The sequence below is a fragment of the Callorhinchus milii genome, unplaced genomic scaffold, assembly GCF_018977255.1.
Source record: "Callorhinchus milii isolate IMCB2004 unplaced genomic scaffold, IMCB_Cmil_1.0 Scaffold12, whole genome shotgun sequence".
NCBI lineage: Eukaryota > Metazoa > Chordata > Chondrichthyes > Chimaeriformes > Callorhinchidae > Callorhinchus > Callorhinchus milii.
In genome coordinates, this window is record NW_024704753.1 from 9,722,091 (window position 1) to 9,746,915 (window position 24,825).

A 24,825-nucleotide genomic window follows, 5' to 3' on the forward strand; every position below is an offset into this window, starting at 1 on the left:
GAGAAAGACAAGCAAATCTGCAAGCAGAATTCAGAAAGATACAAAACCAATAGAGTAGTGAGAATGGGGGAGTTCAATTATCCTGACAAAGACTGGCAAAAATAACAGTGTAAAGGGCAAGGAAGGGGACGGATTCCTGAAATGTGTGCAGGATAACTTGTGTTTCCAGCCCAACAAGGAAAGAAGCAGTGCTGGATTTAGTTCTGGGGAATGAAGTGAGGCAAGTGGAGCAGATTTCAGTAGGAGAGCATCTGGACAACAGTGATCACAACATCATTAAGTTTAGAGTAATTATGGAAAGGGACAAGGAGCAATCAAAGGTGAAAATACTCAGCTGGAAGAGGACTAATTTCAGTGTGTTAAAAAGAGACCTAGCCAAGGTGGTCTGGAAAGAAAGATTGGCAGGTAAACCAGCTTATGAGCAATGAGAAGCCTTCAAGGAGGAGATAGTTCGGTGCAGAACAAATACATTCCCACAAAGGGGAAAGGTAGGGCATCCAAACCTCCCTGGATGACTAAGGAAATTGGGATTAAAATAAAACAGAAAAAGGAGGCTTATGATAAATGCCAGATTCAAAATACAGAAGATAATCAAATAGAATATAGAAAGTACAGAGGAGAACTGAAAAAGGAAATGAGAGGGGCAAAGCAATTGTGTGAGAAAAGATTAGTGGGTAACATAAAAGGGAACCCTAAGTTATTTTATAAGCATATCAAGAATAAAAGGTTAGTCAAAGGTAGGGTGAGTTCAATTAGCGACCAAAGAGGAAATCTTCTTGTGGAAGCAGAGGGCATGGCTGACGTACTGAATGAGTACTTTGCAAAAGAAGTCTTCACAAAAGAGTCTTGCAAAAGAAGAGGATGCAGCCAATGCCACAGTATTGGAGGAGAAGGTAGAGAAATTGGACAGGATAAGAATAAACCAAGAGGAGGTATTAAAAAGATTGTCGGTGCTCAAGGTAGATAAGTCATCCGGTCTGGACGGGTGGATCCTAGGTTACTGAGGGAAGTAAGGGTGGAAATAATGGAGGACTATGGGGAAGTAGGATTGATTTGAATAGGTCTTTTCAAAAAGCTGGCAGAGACACGCTGGGCCAGATGGCCTCCTTCTGTGCTGTATAATTCTATGGTTCTTTGGTTTTAACAGTGTTGAATGTGGCAGAGAGATTGAGGAGATGAAGGAGGCATAGAGAGCCCTTGTCACAGATGGAGAGTATGTGAATAATGGCTTTGAACAGGGCAGTCTCAGTAGTGTGGGTTGCGTGTGTGTGAAACATACTAACTCACTGTAATGCCATGTGTGCAGACTCGCTCGCTCCCAAATTCAGTCAAATGCTGTGTTTAAGTGTTCATGCACCCAGTGTAATCCTGCCATCTGCAAAACCGCTCACCAATGTTATTAGCATGTATTAGATGGATTGTGAGTGGCTTATTTTGGCTGCACAATAAAGCATGGTTTCAGTTATGTTGTGTGGCTTTCAGGAAGTGCTGGAGGAGTGGCTGCAGTGTCAGAGGTCATGGCTTTATCTGGAACCTATCTTTAGTTCTGCTGACATCAATAGACAGCTCCCAGTGGAAAGCAAGCGTTATCAGGCTATGGAGCGCTTGTGGAGGAATATTATGAAGAGTGCAAATGAAAACAGACAGGTAACATTGCAACTGTACTTCAATATCACGATTAACTTGAAGATACTTCTGCCCTTTCTATGCTCCCACACCTGACGTGCATGTCCCCAGATTATGATCTTGCTCCACTCCTCTGCTAATTCTGCTTCCAAACTATTTATTTGACTTAAGCAGAAGCCCTAGGAATGAGTTGCTTTTCTGATGCTGTCTGTGTCTCACTATCTTTATAGAGTGTTTAAACTTGACTCAGTTAGTAGCACCCTTGCCTCTGTGACTGAAGCTTGTGGATTTAATCCTGTTTTCCTGAAATTGCCCATTTCAACTCTTAACCTGTATTGGGTTTGCTTTTTCAATCCCATTTAACATGTTATACTCCTCTATGAGGACCCCTCTGAGTTGTCCTCTCAAGATTGAAGAACTTTAGCTTGTTTAATTGTTGCTCATCTCTTGATCACCCTATTTGAAAGGTTCATGTGTTGTGCATGTCTGTTTGGGTCAGGATTGGGAAAGGCTGTTGGCATTGACTCTCTGAGCTGATACACGAAGGATATACACTTGGTGAGGTATCAGAGCACTGCACTCATGGAGATGACAGGATAGTATGTGACAGTGCTCACAGGACTGGACAGCAAACCAAACTGAAACCTTGGCAACTAAAATTAGTTACAACACCATCTTTGCTTAAAAAGGCACCTGTTGTGTTGTTCCTATCATAGAATCATAGAGTCTTACAGCACAGAACAAGGCCATTGGGCCCATCATACCTATGGCGGCTCTTTGAAAGAGCTACCAACTAGCCCCACTCCTGCTTTCTCCCCATAGGTCTGCAGATTTTTCCTTTTCAAGTACCTATCCAATTCCCTTTGAAAGCTACTATCAAATCTACTTTTACCACCCTTTCAGGCAGTGCTTTCCAGACTGTAACAATCCCCTGGATAAAAAAATCATTTTCACTTGGAGAATTCTGTTGCAGGAGGTTTTAATACTTTGTCCTACAGAACTGAGTTGTTGACAGCTTGATGTTGATTGTACCTGTTTCTGTTTTGCAGATTATTGACCTTTGCCCTGATGGAAGGCTCTTGGAGAACCTGCGGGAATGTAACAAACTGCTGGAGCTGGTGCAGAAAGGGCTGAGTGAATATTTGGAGACAAAGAGGGCTTCTTTCCCAAGGTACAGATTCACGTTTACATCAGGAGTTGTGTTTGAGAAACTCACAGAGAAACTGACAAGTTACTGGCCTGGGGGCGGGTGTTCATTACTAAACTGGGTGGGACAGATGGTAGTTACATTACGTTTTGATCTATATAAATGACCGGGACTTGGGTACAGGGAGTACAATTTCCAAATTTGCAGATGATACTAAGTTAGGAAAAGTAGTAAACAGTGAGGAGGACAGTAGTAGACTGCAAATAGACATAGACAGACTGGTAACATGGGCAGACAGGGGGCAGATGAAGATTAATGTGGAGTAATGTGAAGTGATGCATTTTGGGAGGAAGAATGAGGAGAGGCAATATAAGCTGATGGTACAATCTTAAAAGGGTGAAAGACCTGGGGTTCATATGGGTAAATCTTTGAAGGTGGCAAGATAGATAGATAAAGCTGTTAAAAAAGCATACGGGATACTAGACTTTATAAATAGGGGCATAGAATACAAAAGTTATGATGAATCTTTATAAAACACTGATTAGGCCTCAGCTGGAGACTGTGTTCAGTTCTGGGCCCCACACTTTAGGAAGGATGTCAAGGCATTGGAGAGTGTGCAGAGGAGATTTACCAGGATGGTACCAGGAATGAGGGACTTAGTTATCAGGAGAGTCTAGAGAAGCTGGGATTATTCTCCTTGGAGCAGAGAAGGTTAAGAGGAGACTTAATAGAAGTTTTCAAAATTATGAGGGGATTCGATAGGGTGAACAAGGAGAGACTATTTCCACTGGAGGTGGGTCAGTAACCCAAGGGCACCGATTTAAAATAGTTGTTAAAAGAAACAGGAGAGGTGAGGAGAAATTTTTTCACACAGCGAGTTGTTTGAATCTGGAATACATTGCCTGAAAGGGTGGTGGAAGCCGATTCGATAACAACTTTTAAGAGAGAAGTAGATAATTATTTGGGGAGGATAAGTTTGCAGCGCTATGGGGAGAGAGCGGGGGAGTGGGATTAAATTGGAAGCTCTTTTCAAAGAGCCGGCACAGACACGATGGGCTGAATGGCCTCCTTCTGCACTGTATAATTCTGATTCTATGATTCTATTATTGGTCTTGGGTGGAGAGGAAATGCTGTTTTGTTTGCAATGGTGTGTGGGAGTGGCAGATATGGGTGACTTGTACCAGGCTTGTGTTGAGCTGAATGCTCTGCGTTTCAGATTCTACTTCCTCTCAGATGATGAGCTGCTAGAGATCCTGTCTCAAACCAAAGATCCCACTGCTGTCCAGCCTCACTTACGCAAGTGTTTTGAAAATATAGCCCGAGTAAGTGGAAAAAACAAAGCATAAATCACAGAATAATCTTTTCTCTATTCTGTCACTACAATTCAAGATCCTGCTCATCCCGTGCTGTTCACATTTCTTTTCACTGGCATATTCGCCAGCATATTCATGGTCCTTGGCATATTTTGACCATGACATATTTCTGGCCTTCTTCTCCTGGCCCTCCCTCCTCCCCATCACTCCTCGGCTCCCGCTACTACCAGCACTCAGCTGCCCAGTCAGCCATGTGAAGCACTTTGAGACATTCTCTCAATGTGAAAAGTGCTCTATGAATGTGAGTTGCACACTTCACATTCAATTAGTAAGGGTGTCTTTACACTGAGTATGTTTCACCATGGATGAGTTTCTTGCTGTGTGTATATCATAGACATGACTTGCTGCTTTATTACAGTTGAAGTTTCAGGAAGACCTCAACATCACACACATGTACTCAGGAGAAGGCGAGGAGGTAGCATTTGTGAAAACCATCTACCCCACAGGCAACGTAGAGGACTGGCTGCTCAACGTAGAGAGAGTCATGAAGGCAAGCGTGAAGGATAACATCGAGAGGTCACTGAAAATCTATAACACGGTAAGAGTGATAATGCTACAGGTGTATCCGCCCGGCTCAGCGTGTGTGTCCCCGGCTCAGCGTGTGTCCGCCCGGCGATGAAATGGGTCGGGATGGTTCCAAATCTTGACTTACAGACCTAATGGATGAGATGATGGAATTTAGAAACTGGGCTTTGAAAAAGTCCAACTTTATCCAGGTTCACAACCTCCTCTCTCTTCCTCTCCTCAATTCTCTCTGGGCTTGTAACCCTCCAGGGCTTTAAAAAGAATCACCTATTTTACAGCTGGACTTATACAACATAAATTAGTCCTGGATTAGTCCCAGTGCCTCGTGCAAGTGAGTATCAAAGCAGTAGGATCAAACACATGAATGCATGGTTGGAGAAATGGTGGAGAAAAGAGGGCTTCAGGTTCCTGGATCATTGGGACCAGTTCTGGGCCAGGTGAGACCTGCACAAGGTGGATGAGTTACACCTGAATAGGGCTGGGACCAATGTCCTTGCAGGTAGGTTAACTAGTGCTGTGGGGAAGGGTTTAAACTAATTTTGAGGCGGGAAGGGAATCGGGATGTAGCATCAGAAAGGACAAACAAGTTACATAGAGGGCTGGGAGAGATGAATAGCATGTAATAAGGAGTAATCCAGAAAAAGGAGAGATTAGATGCTGGAGAAATGTAGAGCAGACTCAGTCGGTCTTGGAGTACATGTGTGTAAATGTGTGGAGTGTGACAAATAAGATTGGTGAGCTGCAGGCTTAAGCTACCGCATGATGTAGTGCCAATAACAGAGAGAGACCTGGCTGAAACAAGGGCAGGAATGAGAGTTGAATATTCCTGGCTACAATGTATTCAGGAGGGATAGGGAAGGAAAAAAAGAGGGTGGGGTGGCAATATCGATTGAAGACACGGTTACGGCCCTGGAAAGGGACGACATGCTACAGGGTCCAGAAAACAGAATCGATTTGGTTAGAGTTAAGGAGCAGTTACTTTGTTAGGTGTATACTATAGACCACCAAATAGTGGGAAGGAGATAGACAAGCAAATCTGCAAGCAGATTTCAGAAAAATGCAAACCAATAAGAGTAGTGATAATGGGGGACTTCAACTGGCAAAATAACAATGGAAAGGGCAAGGAGGGGGAAGGGTTCCTGAAATGTGTGCCGGATAGCTTTCTGGATCAGTATGTTTCCAGCCCAACGAGGAAGAAAGCTGAGCTGGATCTCGTTCTGGGAAATTAAGTGGGGTAAGTGGAGCAGATTTCAGTAGAAGAACATCTGGATAACAGTGATCACAACATCATTAGGTTTAGAGTGTGTATGGAAAGGGACAAGGAACAATCAAAGGTGAAGATATTCAACTGGAAGAGGGCTAATTTCAGGCAGTTACAAAGGGTCCTAGCCAAGGTGGACTGGAAAGAAAGATGGGCAGGTAAAACAGCTAACGAGCAATATGAAGCCTTCAATGAGGAGATAGTTTTGGGCAGAACAAATACATCCCACAAAGAGGAAAGTTCGGCATCCAAACCTCCCTGGATGAATAAGGAAATTGGGATTAAAATAAAATAGAAAAAGGAGGCTTATGATAAATGTCAGCTCCAAAATACAGAAAATAATTGAATAGAATATAGAAAGCACATAGGAGAACTGAAAAAGGAAATTAGAGGGACAAAGAGATAGTATGAGAGAAGATTAGCAGGTAACATAAAAGGGAACCCTAAGGTATTTTATAAGCATGTAAAGAATAAAACGTTACTCAAAGGTGGGTAAACGTTATTAGGGTGGGTCCAAATAGGGACCAAAGAGGGAGGCAGAGGGCATGGCTGATGTACTGAATGAGTACTTCGCATCTGTCTTCACAAAAGTGGATGCAGCCAAGGCCACAACAACAACAACTTGGATTTATATAGTGCCCTCCACACCGTATTGGAGGAGAGGGTAGAGAAATTGGATAAGATAAGAATAAACTTGAGAGGAGGTACTAAAAAGGTTGTTGGTGCTCAAGGTTGGTAAGTCACCCGGTCTGGACAGGATGCATTCTAGGTTACTGAGGGAAGTAAGGGTGAAAATATTGGAGGCTCTGGCCACAATCTTTCAATTCTCCTTGGACACTGCGGTGGTGCTAGAGGACTGGAGGGTTGCAAATGTTACTCCCCTGTACAAAAAGGAACATAAGGGTAAACCTGGGAGCTAAAGGCCAGTCTGCCTATTATCAGTCGTGGGTAAACTTCTAGAGACTATAATCTGGTACAAAATAAATTTTCACTTATGGGTTAATAAAGGACAGCCAACACGGGTTTGTTGGCAAATCACGTCTAATAAACCTGATAGATTTTCTTGATGAAATAACGGAGAGGGTGGATGAAGGTAGTGCAGTTGATGTAGTTTATATGGATTTCCAAAAGGTGTTTAATAAAGTGCCACATAAGAGACTTGTAAGCAAATGGAAGCCCACAGTATTAAAGAGACATCGGATGAGATACAGCATGGATACAGAACTGGCTGGGAGACAGAAAGCAGTGAGTGGTGGTGAACGGTTGTTCTTCACACTGGAGGGAAGTGTGCAGTGATGTCCTCCAGGGATCAGTATTATGACCACTGCTGTTTTTGACCCATATAAATGACCTGGACTTGGGTATAAGGAATACAATTTCCAAGTTTGCAAATTATACTGAGCTAGGAAAAGTAGTAAACAGTGAGGAGGATAGTAGTAGACTACAAATGGACATAGACAGACTGGAAAATGGGCAGACAGGGGGCAGATGAAGATTAATGTGTAGAAATGCGAAGTGATGCATTTTGGGAGGAAGAATGAGGAGAGACAATATAAGCTGATGGTACAATCTTAAAGGGGATGAAGGAACAGAAGGTGGCAGAACAGATAGGTAAAGCTATTAAAAAAGCATACGGGTTACTAGGCTTTATAAAGAGGGGCATAGAATACAAAAGTCAGGAAATTATGAGAAACCTTTATAAAACACTGGTTAGGCCTCAGCTAGAGTACTGTGTTCAGTTCTGAGCACCGCACTTTAGGAAGGATGTCAAGGCATTGGACAACAGGGTGCAAAGGAGATTAACCAGAAATGAGGGACATCAGTTATCAGGAGAGACTGGAGAAGCTAGGATTATTCTCCTTGGAGCAGAGAAGATTAAGAGCAGACTTAATAGAAGTTTTCAAAATTATGAGGGGGTTTGATAGGGTGAACAAGGAGGAACTATTTCCACTGGAGGTGGGTCAGTAACCTAAGGGCACCGATTTAAAATAGTTGTTAAAAGAAACAGAGGGGAGGTGAGAAGAATTTTTTTTCACACAGTGAGTTGTTCGGATCTGGAATGCCTGATAGGGGTGGAGGAAGCTGATTCGATAACAGCTTTTAAGAGCGAAGTAGCTAATTATTTGTGGAGGACACGTTTGCAGGGCTATGGGGAGAGCGGGGGGGAGTGGGATTGATTTGGAAGCTCTTTTCAAAGAGCCGGCACAGACACGGTGGGCTAAATTGCCTCCTTCTGTGCTGTATAATTTTATGATTCTATGATATATGTATGTAGGCACATATATATAATCTTTGTATTTGATAGAGCGCCTTATCACGTCTTCTTGATGTTTCAAAGCACTTCACAGGATATACTGCTGTAAAGTGAATTGACTATATATTTTGTGGCCAAAATGAAGCAGCCAATTGTACATAGCACTGTCTCACAAACAGTTGCAGATTGAATGACCAAATTATTATTTTTTTGAAGGGATTATTACCCCCAGAAAAGCAATTTGCCGATCGACTAACAATCAGGTTCCTGCTTCCAACAACAACAAGATTCCATTTATAAAGCGCCTTTCACGTCAGGAGGACATCCCAAGCGCTGCACAGTTAGGTCAGGAGCCGAGCATTGGGGAAATGGTCAGGGTGAGGGAAGGGAGGGAGCGAGGAGGGGGGAAATGGTCAGGGTGAGGGGAGGGAAGGGAGAAAGCGAGGAGGGGGAAGAGAGTCGAGAGGGGAGCTGAAGGCTCGGTCAAAGAGAAAGGTTTTGAGACCGGCCTTCAAGGAGGAGAGGGAGGAAGCAAGGCGAAGGCACTGGGGGATGGAGTTCCAGAGCCTGGGGGCTGAGAGGCTGAAGCCCGACCACCGATGGTAGGGCGATTGGGGCGGGGGACGTGGAGCAGACCGGAGCCGGAGGAACGGAGGGTACGGGCAGGTAGGTAGGGGGATAGTAAGTCAGAGAGGTAGGAGGGAGCAAGGCCGTGGATGGCCATATAGGTGAGGATGAGGATCTTGAAATCAATCCTCTGGGGGATGGGGAGCCAGTGGAGGCGAGTGAGGGTGGGTGTGATGTGGTCCCGAAGCCTGGTGCGGGACAGTACACGAGCTGCAGAGTTCTGAATGACCTGCAGTGTGGAGGGAGGTGCCGGGAAGGCCGGCGAGGAGAGAGTTCCCATAGTCCAGCCTTGAGGTGACAAAGGCGTGGACCAGGGTTTTAGCAACGTGAAAGGTGAGGTAGTGCCGTAGTCTGGCAATGTTCCGGAGGTGATGGAAGGCGGTGCCAGTTGTGGTGCGGATGTGAGGGAGAAAGGACAGCTCAGGGTCGAACAAAACGCCGAGGTTCCTGACTGACTTTGAGAGGTGGAGAGTGCAGCCTTGGATGCTGATGGTGTCGGCGCCTGAGGTGCGGAGGCGCTGACGTGAGCCAATCAGGAGGGCCTCGGTTTTTCGCACGTTGAGCTGAAGAAAGTTGTCTCTCGTCCAAGACTCGATGTCGGACAGGCAGCTGTCAGGACATCGGTGGTCGTGGAGTTGAGAGTAGAGGAGGAAAGGTAGAGTTGGGTGTCATCCGCATACATGTGGAAGTTAACTCCATGTCTGCGGATGATGTCACCAAGGGGGAGCATGTAGAGGGTGAAGAGGAGGGGACCGCGGACAGAGCCCTGAGGGACACCACATGAGACAGTGCGGGGGGTGGAGGAGAAGCCATTTGTAGAGACAAAGTGAAGACGGTGAGAAAGGTCCGACCTAAACCATTCAAGGACAGTGCCTTGAAGGTTGAGGTGGGAGGACAAGCGGTGGAGTAGGATAGCGTGGTCGACCGTATCGAATGCTGCCGATAGGTCGAGGAGGACGAGGAGGCAGAGGGAGCCCTGGTCACAGATGGTCAGGATATCATTGGTGACCTTGACCAAGGCAGTTTCTGTGCTATGGGCAGCACGGAAACCTGACTGAAGGGGTTCGGAAAGTGAATTGGTGGAAAGGAAAGAGCGCAGTTGGGAGGCGACAACTCTTTCCAGGACCTTGGAGAGAAAGGGGAGGTTGGAGATGGGCCGGTAGCTTGATAGCTGCGACGCATCAAGGGAGGGTTTTTTCAGGGTGGGCGTGATGGTGGCAGTTTTTAAGGGAATGGGGACAGAGCCAGAGGAGAGGGACAGGTTTACGATGTCGGTGATATGTGGGGCAAGAAAGTGGAGCTGGGAGATAAGGAGTGGAGTGGGGATGGGGTCAAGGGAGCAGGTGGTTGGTTTCAGGGATAGGATAAGTTTGGTGACGGAAGGTGGGGAAACGGGTACAAAAGTGAGTAGGGGAGGATGGGTAGCAGTCGGAGTGAGGGGGTAGGGGGTTGGTGGATGTTGGAGGGGAAGTGACCGCGGAGCGAATTTTGAGGAGGTCCAGCCAGATTTGTCGGTGGACCGTTAGGCCAGATTTGACACAGGTGCGTTCAGCAGCCCGCACCTGGCTTTTCAGTGAGCGGAGGTGGATGGTGTACCAGGGGGAGGAGCGGGAGTAGGAGACAGTGCGGGAAGTGATGGGGGCAAGAGTATCGAGTGTGGAGGAGAGGGTATTGTGGAGGAGGGAGAGAGGAGAAGAGGGGTCGGTGAGGGTTGATGGCCAGAGGGAGAGGAGTTCAGAGGACTCCAAGGCATCGGTTAGGGATTGTGGGGGTAACTTCTTCCAAGGGCGGTAGAAGATGGTGGTGGGTCTGGTGGAGGTGGGGAGGGGGGTGGAGGTGGTGAAGGAGATGAAGTGGTGGTCAGAGATGGCCTTGTCGGTAATAGTGACATCCGAGACACTGAGGCCCCGGGTGATCACCAAATCGAGTGGGTGGCCGTGACTGTGAGTGGGGGAGTTTATGTGTAAGGAGAGGTTGAGTGAGGAGAGCAGGGAAGAGAAGTCTGTGGAGATGGAGCAGGAGGGGTGAAGTGCAGGTTAAAGTCGCCCAGGATGATGAGGCGATCGGAGCAGAGGCAAAGAGATGTGAGGAGTGTTGAAATATCAGAGATGAAGGTGGGAGAGGTTTTAGGGGGCCGGTAGAGGAGGAGGATTTTAAGGGAGAGGAATGAGGGGTGGGAGAGGGTGAGGTGCTCAAAGGAGGGGAAAGAGCCAGTGGAGTAAGGGGATAGGGCAAGTGGTGTCCTTGAGATAAGGGCTACACCACCGCCACGGCGGTTGGGGCGGGGGATGTGGTGGGAGGTGTAGCCGGGTGGTGTGGCCTCCGTGAGGGGGAAGGTGTCGCCTGGGGTGAGCCAGGTTTCCGTTAAGGCCATGATGTCAACGTTCTCATCAAGGATGAGATCGTTGATGACCAGGGCCTTGTTGCAGAGGGAGCGGACGTTTTGCAGTCCGATGTGGAGGGAGCGGTTGACAGAAGGGTGTGTGGGAGGGGAGGGGGTCCAGGTTGTGAGGCAGGGGTGGGGGGGATGGGGATAAGGGAGGAGAGGTTGGCTCCCCGGGTCTGTGTCCGGTGTGGCTGGCGAGAGTGGTGGGGAATGGGGCAGTCGGTGTGGCTGCTGCTGGACAGCCAACGCCGAGTGCCACGGTGAGCCCGGCGGAGGATTCCCAGGCTGGAACAGAGGGAGGTTGTGGGAGGGTCAAGTGGGGATAGAAGACGAGAGGGACGGAGAGAGAGGAGGACAGAGCGGGAGAAATGCAGAGGGGGGAGGGTTTGGGGGGAGAGAGGAGGGGGGCAGGAGGGAGGGGGTGAGGGAGGGGGTGAGGGTCAAAGCGGCAGCCATAGTGCGCACGCGGGGACCGGGAGCGAGCGGTCAGGTGGATGGCATTATCCCGTAGATTGGGGCGGCCAACCCAACAGGACCATAGTGGGCTCTGATGTGAGCCCTGGGGTGGGGGGGGGCGCAGAGGTTTTTTTTTATTGCGCGCGCACGCACCTGAAAACTAATCTATGACGTCAGCGGTTCCCCCGCTCCGCCCCCACACCTCCCCCCCCCCCCCCCCCCCCCGAGCTGATCTCGTTCCGGCGTCGAGTTTAAATACCTGGGTAGGTAGGCCCAGGCTCCTCCCCGCGCTGTCCTGCCGCCGCTCCCCGACTCCCCGCCAGCTTACTTACTAGTGTGGAGTAAGGAAACTTTCCTAATGTTTTGCCCTGCCCGAGAATCGAACCCAGGTCCTCTCGCTTGTAAGGCGATTGCTCTAACCACTAGGCTACAAGATGTTTGCTTTTTTCAATCATTTCCTTGGCCATCTGTACCATTTGTTCGATAAATCCATTCTCCTGTGGATAGTTTTGCAAATTTCTCAAACTCTTTGGATCTGAACTGTGAGCCAAACCTCGTCCGATATTCCTCACGACTATACTGCTCAGGTGTTGTTCAATTTTTCTATTTCAAAATATTTGGGCTTGTAGCCTGCGAACACGAGATACATCTCTCCCTCCATCTGAAATAATTCTGGAGCAGTCTTTGTCCATGGTCTCTCTGGAATTTCTTGCATCACTCTTTCTTTTCTTTGCCTAAGTTGATGTCTTGCACAGATAATCACAATTTCTTATAGTCTACTTTGCTGTCCAAAATATGGGATCCCTGGCCCTTCTTAATAATAATAATAATAATCCTTGCATTTGATATAGCGCTTTTCACGTCTTCTAGACGTCCCAAAGCGCTTCACAGAATATACTGTAAAGTGAATTGACTGTATGTTTGTGGGCGAACGCGGCAGCCAATTGCGCACAGCAGTGTCCCACAAACAGTCATGGATTGAAAATGACCAATTTATTATTGTTTTTTTTGCGAGGGATTATTATTAGGCGTGTGGAGTAAGGAAACTTGCCCAAGATTTCGCCCTGTCTGGAATTGAACTTAGGTCTCTCACTTGCAAAGCGAGTGCTCTAACCACTGAGCTACAGGGTTAGCTTTTCCATGCCCAGTGCCCTGCAAATACTTCTTTTAGGATTTTACTTCTCATTTCCTGTGGAATTATCTCCCTTAAATGGGATTCACTCATGCAGGAATATTTCCTCCTTAAAATTACATTATGGCTTAGTTATTTCTCACTTATTTTCCTCTTGCCATCCCTCTCTTCTGGCACTTGCCAAACTTCTCAGTGTCTCAACCCTTCTTGTTTGCTGCTCTCTTTTCACCTCTTGTCTTTTCCCTTCTGCGATCTCCTAACCCTACCAACCTGCCTCTGCTCAGCAGGCTCCGGCGAGCTTCATGTCCCCGCCTCGCCCGCCCCACCATTGGCGGGCGGGCCTTCAGCCATTTTGCCCCCATCCTCTGGAACACCACCCCGCAATCCCTCCACCTCGCCCCTACCCTTGCCTCCTTCAAGGCCCATCTCAAGACCTTCCTCTTCGACCGTGCCTTCAATCACCCTCTTTCCCCCCTCTGCCCTCCCCCATCCCGACCCCCAGCTCGGGTCTGAAGCACTGATTGTCCAGTGCCTTAAGACGTCTCCCGACGTGAAAGGCGCTATACAAATGTAATTTTATTTGTTTTATTTTGTTGTTTAGTCTCAGCTTCCTTGTTTCTGGCACTCTCTCCTGACCACATTCACTACCAATTGTGCTCGCTCTTTTAACCTTATTTTAGATTCTCCTGGTATTTTGACCAGCGTATTAAATGTATTCTTATAGTCTTATTTTTCTTGCTTTTCCTGATTTCATTTACTTCATTGAAATTAACCTAATTTCTTCAATTTTTTTTTACCTCAGATATCGGATATGGAATTCTGCTCTGTACTTGCTCCCATTTCTTTCCATTCCTAATGTGGCCATTAGACCTGCTTCTGTCCATTGTAAGCACATAATATATTCTTTGTTGTTTGTGTTTCTACCGTTTCTCTCTTCAGTCTCTTCAAGACCCCTATTAAGATCATGTTTGCTTGCGTTCCCATGTCCAAATTAAACAACAACTCTCTGTGCTTTGTTTATGCATATTTCTCCATCCAGCTCTTTCCTGTTAATACCACCACAACAACAACAAAATTACATTTATAGAACGCCTTTCACATCGAGAGGACGTCCCAAAGCGCTGAACAGTCAGGTGTTGGGGGCGAGCATGGGGGAGGGGTGATGTAAGGGAAGGCAGAGAGGTCGGAGGGCGACCAAAGGCATGATCGAAGAGAAAGGTCTTGAGACCGGCCTTGAAGGAGGCAAAGGAGGAAGTGAGGTGAAGGGACCGTGGGATGGAGTTCCAGAGTGGGGACAGAGAGGCTGAAAGCCCGGCCACCGATGGTAGGTCGGACCGGAGAATTGGAGCAGGCTGGAGCCCGCCGAATGGAGGGAGCGGGCAGGTTGGTAGGGTGTCAGCAGGTCAGAGAGGTAGGAGGGGCAAGGCCATGGGTGGCCTTGAAAATGAGGACGAGGATCTTGAATTTGATCTTCTGGGGGATGGGGAGCCAGTGGAGACAAGTGAGGGTGGGGGTGATGGGGTCGCGGAGCCTGGTGCGTGAGAGTACATGAGCTGCAGAGTTTTGGATGATCTGCAGCTTGTGAAAGGAAGAGTTGGGAAGGCCGATGAGGAGGGAGTTCCCATAATCAAGCCTTGAGGTGACGAATGCGTGGGTGAGGGTTTCCGCAACCTGAGGGGTGAGGCAGTGGCGGAGTCTGGCAATGTTGCGGAGGTGGTGGTAGGCAGTGCCGGTCATGACGTGGATGTGCGGGAGAAAGGACAGTTCAGGGTCGAACAGGATACCCAGGTTCCTAACTGGCTTAGTGAGGTTGAGTGTGAGTTGCAGAGGCGCTGGGAGGCAACAGCTCTCTCAAGGACCTTGGATAGGAAGGAGAGATTTGAGATGGGCCAGTAGCTGGATAGCTGTGATGGGTCAAGGGAAGGTTTCTTCAAGGTGGGGGTAATAGTGGCTGTTTTAAGGGGGGAAGGAACAGTGTCAGATGACAGAGAAAGGTTAATGATGTTGGTGAGTAGTGGGGTAAGGAGGTGGAGCTGGGATTTAAAGAGAGGGGTGGGGATGGGGTCCAGGGTGGGCTTCATGGAGGTTATGGTGGTGAAGACAGAGGAGGGGGTGACAAGTTCAAAAGTGTGGAAGGAAGGATGGGTAGTTGTGTGGGGTGGGGATAGGGAGGGGGTGGAAGTTGGGAGGGCAGTGGCAGCTGAGCGTATTCCCTCGATTTTGGACTCGAGGAAGTCCAGCATTTTCTCGCAGTGAGTCAGAGGAAAGAATCTGCGAGGTGTGTCAGGGAGGGCGGGGGAGCCGGTTGGTGGTGGAGAACAGGAGCCTGGGGTTGCCCTTCGCTTCCAGGATTAAGCTGGAATAGAAGGAAGATTTGGCCGAGGCAAGAGCGGAGTGGTAGGTTTTGATGAGGTCCAGCCAGATGTACCAGATTAATTTCAAGATCCTTTTTCTTCTCTCCATTTTCGTCTGATATCCACATGCAGCCATGATTTCAAATCCTCGCGCTCCCACCAATTGTTCTTCCTTATCATCCCGCTATCGTATGCAGTACTCCTCTGCCTAGACTGGTCTTTTCCTCTTGTCATGAGTCTAGTCTTTCTGCCCTGGTCTCCCAACTTCTGCCAGTTTCCTTGCTTCGCCTGTGTAATGTTTTTTCCCCATTGCATCAGAAACATTCCTTCCTACTGCCAGGCACCAGCAGGGATTTTACTTCATGCCATAAGGTTTGCAGAATGGTTACGAGGAACCTTTCTTTGTGCCCTGTTTACTAGATCCCCTCATAATTTTGAAAACTTCTATTAACCTTCTCTGCTCCAAGGAGAATAATCCTAGCTTCTCTAGCCTCTCTTCATAACTGAACTCCCTCATTCCTGGTACCATTCTGGTAAATCTGCACCCTCTCCAATGCCTTGACATCCTTCTTAAAATCTGGTGGCCAGAACTGAACACAGTCTCTAGCTGAGGCCTAACCAGTGTTTTACACAGGTTCATCATAACTTTCTGACTTTTGTATTATATGCCCCTATTTTTAAAGCCTAGTATCTCGCTGAGCGCACCTGGCTTAAATCAAACCTAACTGTCCACCAGCACATCTGGCTGGACCATGTCAAACCCTACTGCTCTGCCCCCACCTCCGCTAAATTGTCGTTCTACTCCGAGACATCTTGGAGGCTAAGGACAACCCCAGGCTTCTTTTCTCCATCAAGAACCGGCTCCTCCACCCACCCTCTCACGCCTCACCCATCCTCACCTCAAATGCCAACTGCGAGGCGATGCTGGACTTTCTCGAATCCAAAGTCGAGGGAATCCGCTCAGCTGCCACTGCATCTACTACCCCCGTCCCCATCTTCTCCGCCCACCCCGGCCCCTACCCGTCCCTCCCTCCACACCTTTGAACCAGTCTCCCCTCCTCTCTAATCACCACCATAACCCGTATGAAACCTACCACCTGCTCCCTCGACCCCATCCCTACCCCTCCTTACCTCCAAGCTCCACCTCCTTGCCTCTCTACTCACTGACATCGTAAACCTTTCCCTGTCCTCTGGTACTGTTCCAACCCCATAAAAAACTGCTGTCATCACTCTTTCCTCAAAAAACCCTCCCTGGATCCTTTTCTACTCCCTAACTATCGCCATATCTCCAACCTCCCCTTCCTCTCCAAGGTCGTGGAATGAGTTGTTGCTTCTCAGCTTCGCTCCATCTTCTCCCGCTACTCCCTTCTCGAACCCCTCCAATCGGGCTTCCATGCCGCCCACAGCACAAAAACAGCCCTGGTCAAAGTGACAAATGATATTCAGTCCATCTGCGACCAGGGTTCCCTCTGCTTCCTCGTCCTCCTTGATCTCTCTGCTGCTTTCGACACCGTCGACCAGTCTATCCTCATCCACCGCCTCTTCTCTCACCTCAGCCTCCACGGGGCTGTCCTTGACTGGTTCCAATTGTATCTCTCACACCGCCTGCACTTCATCTCCTCAAATGACTTCTCCTCTAGCCCCCGGACCGTCTCGTGCGGCGTTCCTTTGTCCCCTCCTCTTCAATATCTCTATGCTCTCTCTTGGTCAACTTCCACGTGTGCGCGGATGGCACCCAATAATCTGCTGACACAATATCTGTCAGAGATCAAGTCCAGGATGAGAGCTAACTTTCTTCAGTTGAACGTCAACAAGCTCTGCTGATTGGCTCCCGTCAGTGCCTCCTCACCTCAGGCGCTGACAGCATTACCATCCATGGTTGCACACTCCACCTTGCTTAGCCAGTCCGGAACCTTGGGGTCTTGTTTGACCCTCAACTATCCTTTCTACCCCACATCTGCAACATGACCTGTTCTGCCTTTCCCCACCTTCGCAAAGTTGCCCGGTTTCGACATGTCTCACACCGCAGGGCACTGAAACCCTCATACATGCTTTCATTACATCGAGGCTTGACTATGCAAACTCATTGCTTGTCGGCCTCCCCAACTCCTCCCTCCACAGGCTGCAGATCATCCAGAACTCTGCAGCCCGTATCCTCTCCCGCACTAGGCTCTGCGACTCTACAACCCACATCCTCGCCCAACTTCATTGGCTTCCATCACACAGAGGATACAGTTCAAGATGCTGGTCCTCACCTTCAAAGCCCTCCATGGTTTGGCCCCCTCCCTCTCCGACCTCCTAACCCCCTACCATCTTGTTCGCTCCCTCCGCTCAGCGAACTCTGGCCTACTTCACGTCCCCCGTCCTACTCGCCCCACTAATGGCGGGTGGCCCTTCTGCCACTCTGCCATCACCCTCTGGTACTCCATCCCGCAGTCCCTCCGTCTCGCACCCTCTCTTGCCACCTTCAAGACCCACCTCAAGACCATCCTCTTTGACTGTGCTTTTGATCTCTCTGCTTCCCCCCCTGCCCTCCACCCTCCGCCACCCCACCCCCCAGCTCAGGTCAATAACTCTGTCCAGCACCTTGGGACGTCCTCCCGATGTGAAAGGCGCTATAGAAATATAATGTTGTTATATACTATTTTAACAGCCTTTTCTACCTGTCCTGCCACCTTCAACGATTTACCTATATGAACCCCAGCTCTCTCTGTTCCATCACCCCTTTAAGATTGTACCATCAGCTTATATTGCCTCTCCTGATTTTTTCTCCCAAAATGCATCACTTCACATTACTCCACATTAATCTTCATCTGCCCCCTGTCTGCCCATGTTACCAGTCTGTCTATGTCTATTTGCAGTCTACTACTATCCTCCTCACTGTTTACTACTTTTCCTAACTGAGTATCATCTGCAAACTTGGAAATTGTATTCCCTACACCCAAGTCCAGGTCATTTATAGATCAAAACAGCAGTGGTCCCAATACCAACCACTGGGGGACACCACTACACACTTCCCTCCAGTCCAAAAAAACAACCGTTCACCACCTTTCTGTATTGCCACCCCATTTTTTTTCCTTCCCTATCCCTCCTGAACACATTGTAACCAGGAATATTCAGCTCCCATTCCTGCCCTTGTTTCCACCACATCCCGACTCCTCCGTCCCCCCCGCCACCCCGCGCAGGTCATCTCCTCCAACCTTCACTGCGAGGAGATGCTGGATTTCCTTGAATCCAAGATCAAGGGAATCCGCTCCGCGGTCACTTCCCCTCCAACTTCCACCCACCACCCACCCCTTCCCTCCCACACTCCGACTCCTACCCATCCTCCCCTACACACCTTCGTACCCGTTTCCCCACCCTCTGTCACTGAACTCATCCTATCCCTAAAACCAACCACCTGCTCCCTTGACCCCATCCCCACTCCACTCCTTATCTCCCAGCTCCATTTTCTTGCCCCACACATCACTGACATCATAAACCTGTCCCTCTCCTCTGGCTCTGTCCCCATTCCATTAAAAACTGCCATCATCACGCCCACCCTGAAAAAACCCTCCCTTGATGCGTCGCAGCTATCAAGCTACCGGCCCATCTCCAACCTCCCCTTTCTCTCCAAGGTCTTGGAAAGAGTTGTCGCCTCCCAACTGCGCTCTTTCCTCTCCACCCATTCTCTTTTTGAACCCCTTCAGTCAGGTTTCCGTGCTGCTCATAGCACAGAAACTGCCCTGGTCAAGGTCACCAATGATATCCTGACTATCTGTGACCAGGGCTCCCTCTGTCTCCTCGTCCTCCTCGACCTATCGGCAGCATTCGATACGGTCGACCACGCTATCCTACTCCACCGCTTGTCCTCCCACCTCAACCTTCAAGGCACTGTCCTTGAATGGTTTAGCTCTTACCTTTCCCACCGTCTTCACTTCGTCTCAACGAATGGCTTCTCCTCCACCCCCCGTACTGTCTCATGTGGTGTCCCTCAGGGCTCTGTCCTCGGTCCCCTCCTCTTCACCCTCTATATGCTCCCCCTCGGTGACATCATCCGCAAACATGGGGTTAACTTCCACATGTATGCGGATGACACCCAACTCTACCTTTCCTCCTCTACTCTCAACTCCACGACCACCGATGTCCTGACAGCCTGCCTGTCCGACATCGAGTCCTGGACGAGAGACAACTTTCTTCAGCTCAACGTGCGAAAAACCGAGGCCCTCCTGATTGGCTCACGTCAGCGCCTCCGCACCTCAGGCGCTGACACCATCAGCATCCAAGGCTGCACTCTCCACCTCTCAAAGCCAGTCAGGAACCTCGGCGTTTTGTTCGACCCTGAGCTGTCCTTTCTCCCTCACATCCGCACCACAACTGGCACCGCCTTCCATCACCTCCGGAATATCGCCAGATTACGGCACTACCTCACCCCTCACGCTGCTGAAACCCTGGTTCACGCCTTTGTCACCTCAAGGCTGGACTATGGGAACTCTCTCCTCGCCGGCCTTCCCGCCACCTCCCTCCACAAGCTGCAGGTCATTCAGAACTCTGCAGCTCGTGTACTGTCCCGCACCAGGCTTCGGGACCACATCACTCCTACCCTCGCTCGCCTCCACTGGCTCCCCATCCCCCAGAGGATTGATTTCAAGATCCTCATCCTCACCTACAAGGCCATTCACGGCCTTGCTCCCTCCTACCTCTCCAACCTACTATCCCCCTACCTACCTGCCCGTACCCTCCGCTCCTCTGGCTCCGGTCTGCTCCACGTCCCCCGCCCCAACCGCCCTACTATCGGTGGTCGGGCCTTCAGCCTCTCAGCCCCGAGGCTCTGGAACTCCATCCCCCAGTGCCTTCGCCTTGCTTCCTCCCTTTCCTCCTTCAAGGCCGGTCTCAAAACCTTTCTCTTTGACCGAGCCTTCAGCTCCCCTCTCGACTCTCTTCCTCCTCCTCGCTCCCTCCCTTCCCTCCCCTCACCCTGACCATTTCCCCCTCCTCTCTCCCTCCCTTCCCTCCCCTCACCCTGACCATTTCCCCCCTGCTCGGGTCATGACCCAACTGTGCAGCGCCTTGGGACGTCCTCCTGACGTGAAAGGCGCTCTATAAATGGAATCTTGTTGTTGTTGTTGTTGTTGTTGAGCCAGGTCTCCGTATTTGCCACTATATCATAACCCCATGTGGCAACTTGAGCCTGCAGCTCCCCAAGCTTATCTGTCACACTCCGTGCATTTACGCACATGTACTCCAAGACCAACTGCGCCTGCTCTGCATTTCTCCCCCGTTTAATTCCCCCTTTTTCTGGACTACTCCTTGTTACATTGCTATTTGTCTCTCCCAGCCCTCTATGTAATGTGTTTGTCCTCTCTAATACTACATTCTGATTCCCTTCCCCCCTCAAAATTATTTTAAACCCTTCCCCACAGCACTAGTTAACCTCCCTGCGAGAACATTGGTCCCAGCTCTGTCCATTACTTTTCCTAGTTTGGTATCATTTGCAAACTTGGAAATTGTACTCCCTATACCCAAGTCCAGGTCATTTACATAATCAAAAACAGTAATGGTCCCAATACCAACCCCTGAGGGACACCACTGGACACTTCCCTCCAGTCAGAAAAACAACCATTCACCACCACTCTCTGCTTTCTGTCTCCCAGGCAGTTCTGTATCCGCTGCCACTGTCCCTTTAATACCGTGGGATTCTATTTTGCTTACAAGTCTCTTATGCGGCACTTTATCAAACACCTTTTGAAAATCCATATAAACTGCATCAATTGCACTACCTTCATCCACCCTCTCTGTTATTTCATCAAAAAAACTATCAGATTTGTTAGATACGATTTGCCTTTAACAAATCTGTTTTGGCTCTCCTTTATTAACCATATTTTTCTAAGTGAAAATTTATTTTGTCCCAAATTATTGCCTCTAGAAGTTTCCCCATTACTGATCTATCCTAATAGCAGTAACAACAACTTGCATTTGTGTAGCGCCCTCCACGCAGTGTAGTGTCTCAGAGCGCTTAACAGTGGCGGAGCCTGACTCCAAGCCAGGGAGAAAGGGGAGGTGACCTTACAGCACAGATGAAGAGGAAAGGTTTCAGGTGGGACTTGAAAGAAGGGAGAGCGGGGACAAGGCGGAGGGATTGATGGTGGATACGAGGGACGAGCAGGAGCTGTGGAGCACTCGCTTTGCAAGTGAGAGACCTGAGTTCAATTCCAGGCAGGGCGAAACCTTGGGCAAGTTTCCTTACTCCACACGCCTAATAATAATCCCTCCAAAAAAACAGAAACAATAATAAATTGGTCATTTTCAATCTACGACTGTTTGTGGGACATTGCTGTGCGCAATTGGCTGCCGCGTTCGCCCACAAATATACAGTCAATTCACTTTACAGTGTGTTCTGTGAAGCGCTTTGGGACGTCCTCCCGACGTGAAAAGCGCAATATCAAATGCAAGGATTATTTATTATTATTTATTATTGAGGGAGAGTGTTCCAGAATTTTGGTGTGCAGTGGCTGGAAGTATGACCTCTGATGGTGGGTACGAGGGACGAGCAGGAGCCGGTCAGCGGAGGTGCCGGGTGGTGGATTGGGGAGTGAGGAGGTTGGAGATGTAGGAAGGTGCCATGGAGTGAATAGATTTGAACATGAGTGTGAGGATCTTGAAGTCGATACGTTCAGTGATGGGGAGCCAGTGGAGTCTGGCCAGAGCTGGTGAGATGTGGCTACAGAGTTTGGTCCGGGTAAGTATGCAGGCGACAGAGTTTTGAATGAGCTGTATCTTTTGAATGGTGGAGCTGGGGAGACCTGCGACGAGTGCGTTGGAGTAATCAAAGTGGGAGGTGACAAACTGCCAGCCCTGGGATTATCCTTGTAAACCTACACTGTACTATTTCCATCGCTGCAATATTCTTGTAGTTTGGAAACTAGAAGTGGACACAACACTCCAAATGTGGTCTAACTAAGGTTTTGTACAAATTCAACATCACCTCCTCACTTTTATATTCAATCCCTCTGGAAATCAAGCCTGAAGCCCTATGAACCTTTTTAATAATCCTATTTACCTGTGTCGCTACTTTTACAGATTTGGGGATCTGAATTTCCAGATTTCTTTGCTCCTCTTAGGTTCTTACCATATATATTGACTGTAATCGGCTTCTTTATTGTTGCTCCCAAAGTGAATTACCGCAAGCCCCTTCACTGTTCACCACCCAGCCTCAGTATGGTGTCATCTGCAAACGTTGACACCACGCCTCCTATACCTGAATATGTCTATGGTGAACAATCCACAGGGATCCCGATGGAACACCATTTCCTATCTCTGAGCCTGAGAAGGTGACCACCATGTTTAATAGTATCCAAACCAGTCATTCACATGTATATGCCACACAAGGCAAATTCCCTGTGTGAAATGGAAAGTGCATTCTCTTCCTGAAGGGACACACCCTTCTCACTCGATTCTGTAGAGTAAGGCACAGGTTCGCAAGAGGCAAGGCCTGCAAAGCCCAGAATGTAACTGCTGGAGTTTAACTTGCTAAACTTCTGTTCGACCCTGAGATGTCCTTTCTTCCTCATATCCGCGCCACAACTAGCACCGCCTTCCATCACCTCCGGAATATCGCAAGACTACGCACTACCTCACCCCTCACGCTGCTGAAACTCTGGCCCACGCCTTTATCACCTCAAGGCTGGACTATGGGAACTATGGGAACTCAAGACCTTTCTCTTCGACCGTGCCTTCAGCTCCCCTCTCGACTCTCTATCCCCTCCTCGCTCCCTCCCTCCCTTCCCTCCCCTCACCCTGACCATTTCCCCCTTGCTCGGGTCCCGACCCAATTGTCCAGCGCCTTGGGACGTCCTCCCGACGTGAAAGGAGCTCTATAAATGGAATGTTGTTGTTGTAAAACAGCATAGTTTTCCACTATATGCAGTGTCTGACAAGCTTTCCCACTGCATGTCCAGCTAGGACTACCCTATCCAGAGCTTTGACTCACAGAATTAACAGAAGAATCCCTGCCTGCAAGTCCTGCCGATGAGCTGCAGACCCGCCTGGCTCAGGAATTGGACTAGAGACTGACACTATGTAAGTAAATCTCTCTTGTTTTTACAGATTCCTCGTACAGAGTGGGTCCTGAGCTGGCCTGGACAGGTTGTCATTGCTGGCTGTCAGATTAACTGGACCATTGAGGTATCTAAAGCACTGGGAGTGGGCAAGGTGGCCTCTAAGCTCTATCCACACCTCAGCACTCAGGTCAGCAACTGAACTACTCACAGTCTTTCCCTTCAGCATTTTCTGTTCTTTCCTCAAGGTTTTTCATTCCATTTCACTTATTTTGGGGCACACTTCCACTTGAGCCCTCAGCTATCCTCCCCACCTCAGCGACCCATCCCCCCTTGCCTACCCCCGCCCCCATTCGCTTAACCCCCACCCGGCTACCCCACAACCACTCGGTTACCCTATCCCAACCCCCTTGGTCACCCCCCCCCCCCCCCACCCCCACAACCCCCTTGGCAACACACCCCCTTGGCTACTCCCCCCAGCTCCCAATCCCTCAATTACACCCCCCTCCCCCCCCTATGTTGAAACTATGTGATGTGAAAGGCTCTGAATCAAATGCATGATTTTTGTGAGTCACTTTGGTGATTGGTGGCTGCCATTTATTATGCGAGGCAAGAGGACTGAAGTGTATAGGAAGTAATCAGGGTTTGTCAACGGGTTAGGGAGTCATATAGCCCTTTATGAAGCACCTTTATAATGGATATAGAAGCACACTGTAAAGAGGGAGATAATACATTGCTAGGATGAGGAACCTACAGGTGGGATGACTGAGGTAGAACTAGATTGTTGGATGGGAAATTTTCGGTGAAATTGTTGGCTGATTATTCCGTTTCCTGTTATACATTAGCTGAACGACCTGGTGGCCCTGGTACGAGGAAAGCTGACCAGGATGCAGAGGGCAGTGCTGTCAGCGCTGATTGTGATTGAAGTACATGCCAAGGATGTTGTGTCTAAACTGATGGATGAACGAGTGCAGAGCATCAATGATTTTGAGTGGATCAGTCAACTCCGGTACAAACCATGAGAGACAAGATCTCTAGAAATACAGTCACTCCACTTTACATTCAATGCCGTGATAAGTTGCATTATCAAATGGAATGATTATTATTGATACCTGGTATAATACGCCATACTTAACATGTATTTACACAAAGTGTGACACAAACATTTATCACAAGTGACACCTACTTACCCCTCCACCACACCTATTTATACAACACCTATTTATACTGCACCTACTTATACATCACACCTATTTATAATACTAATGCTTGCATTTGATATAGCAAGTTATCCCATCGGAAGGATGTCTCAAAGTGCTTCACAGGATTTTCTGTGAAATGGAGTGACTGTATTTGTGGACAAACATGGCATTCAATTTGTGCACAACAACATCCCACAAACAGCTATGGAGTGAGTAACCAATTGTATTTTGGGGATTGTTGGCCAGGACTCCGGGAGAAACTCCCTTCTCTTTTCCAATAGCACCACGTTCAGTTGTGTAAATGCATACTTAAGTATGGCGTGGAGTCCATAGCTCAGTAGTTAGAGCTCTCGCCTTGCAAATGAGAGACCTGGGTTTGATTCCCAGCAGGGCAAAATGTTGGGCAAGATTCCTTACTCCATAGACCTCTGTTCACCTAGCAGTAA

At 48.7% G+C, this 24,825-nt stretch overlaps 1 protein-coding gene across 1 annotated transcript in view; it reads left to right on the forward strand.

The window, feature by feature from the left end:
* The window catches only part of dnah1 (dynein, axonemal, heavy chain 1), a 267,942-nt gene that overhangs the window by 110,624 nt on the left and 132,493 nt on the right, over positions 1–24,825 (forward strand). Inside the window, exons 22-27 of the mRNA XM_042339689.1 lie at positions 1,483–1,647; positions 2,676–2,797; positions 3,990–4,095; positions 4,505–4,684; positions 23,227–23,367; positions 24,023–24,186. Coding sequence (XP_042195623.1) covers positions 1,483–1,647; positions 2,676–2,797; positions 3,990–4,095; positions 4,505–4,684; positions 23,227–23,367; positions 24,023–24,186 — 878 coding nt within the window. The remainder of the gene's footprint in view (positions 1–1,482; positions 1,648–2,675; positions 2,798–3,989; positions 4,096–4,504; positions 4,685–23,226; positions 23,368–24,022; positions 24,187–24,825) is intronic.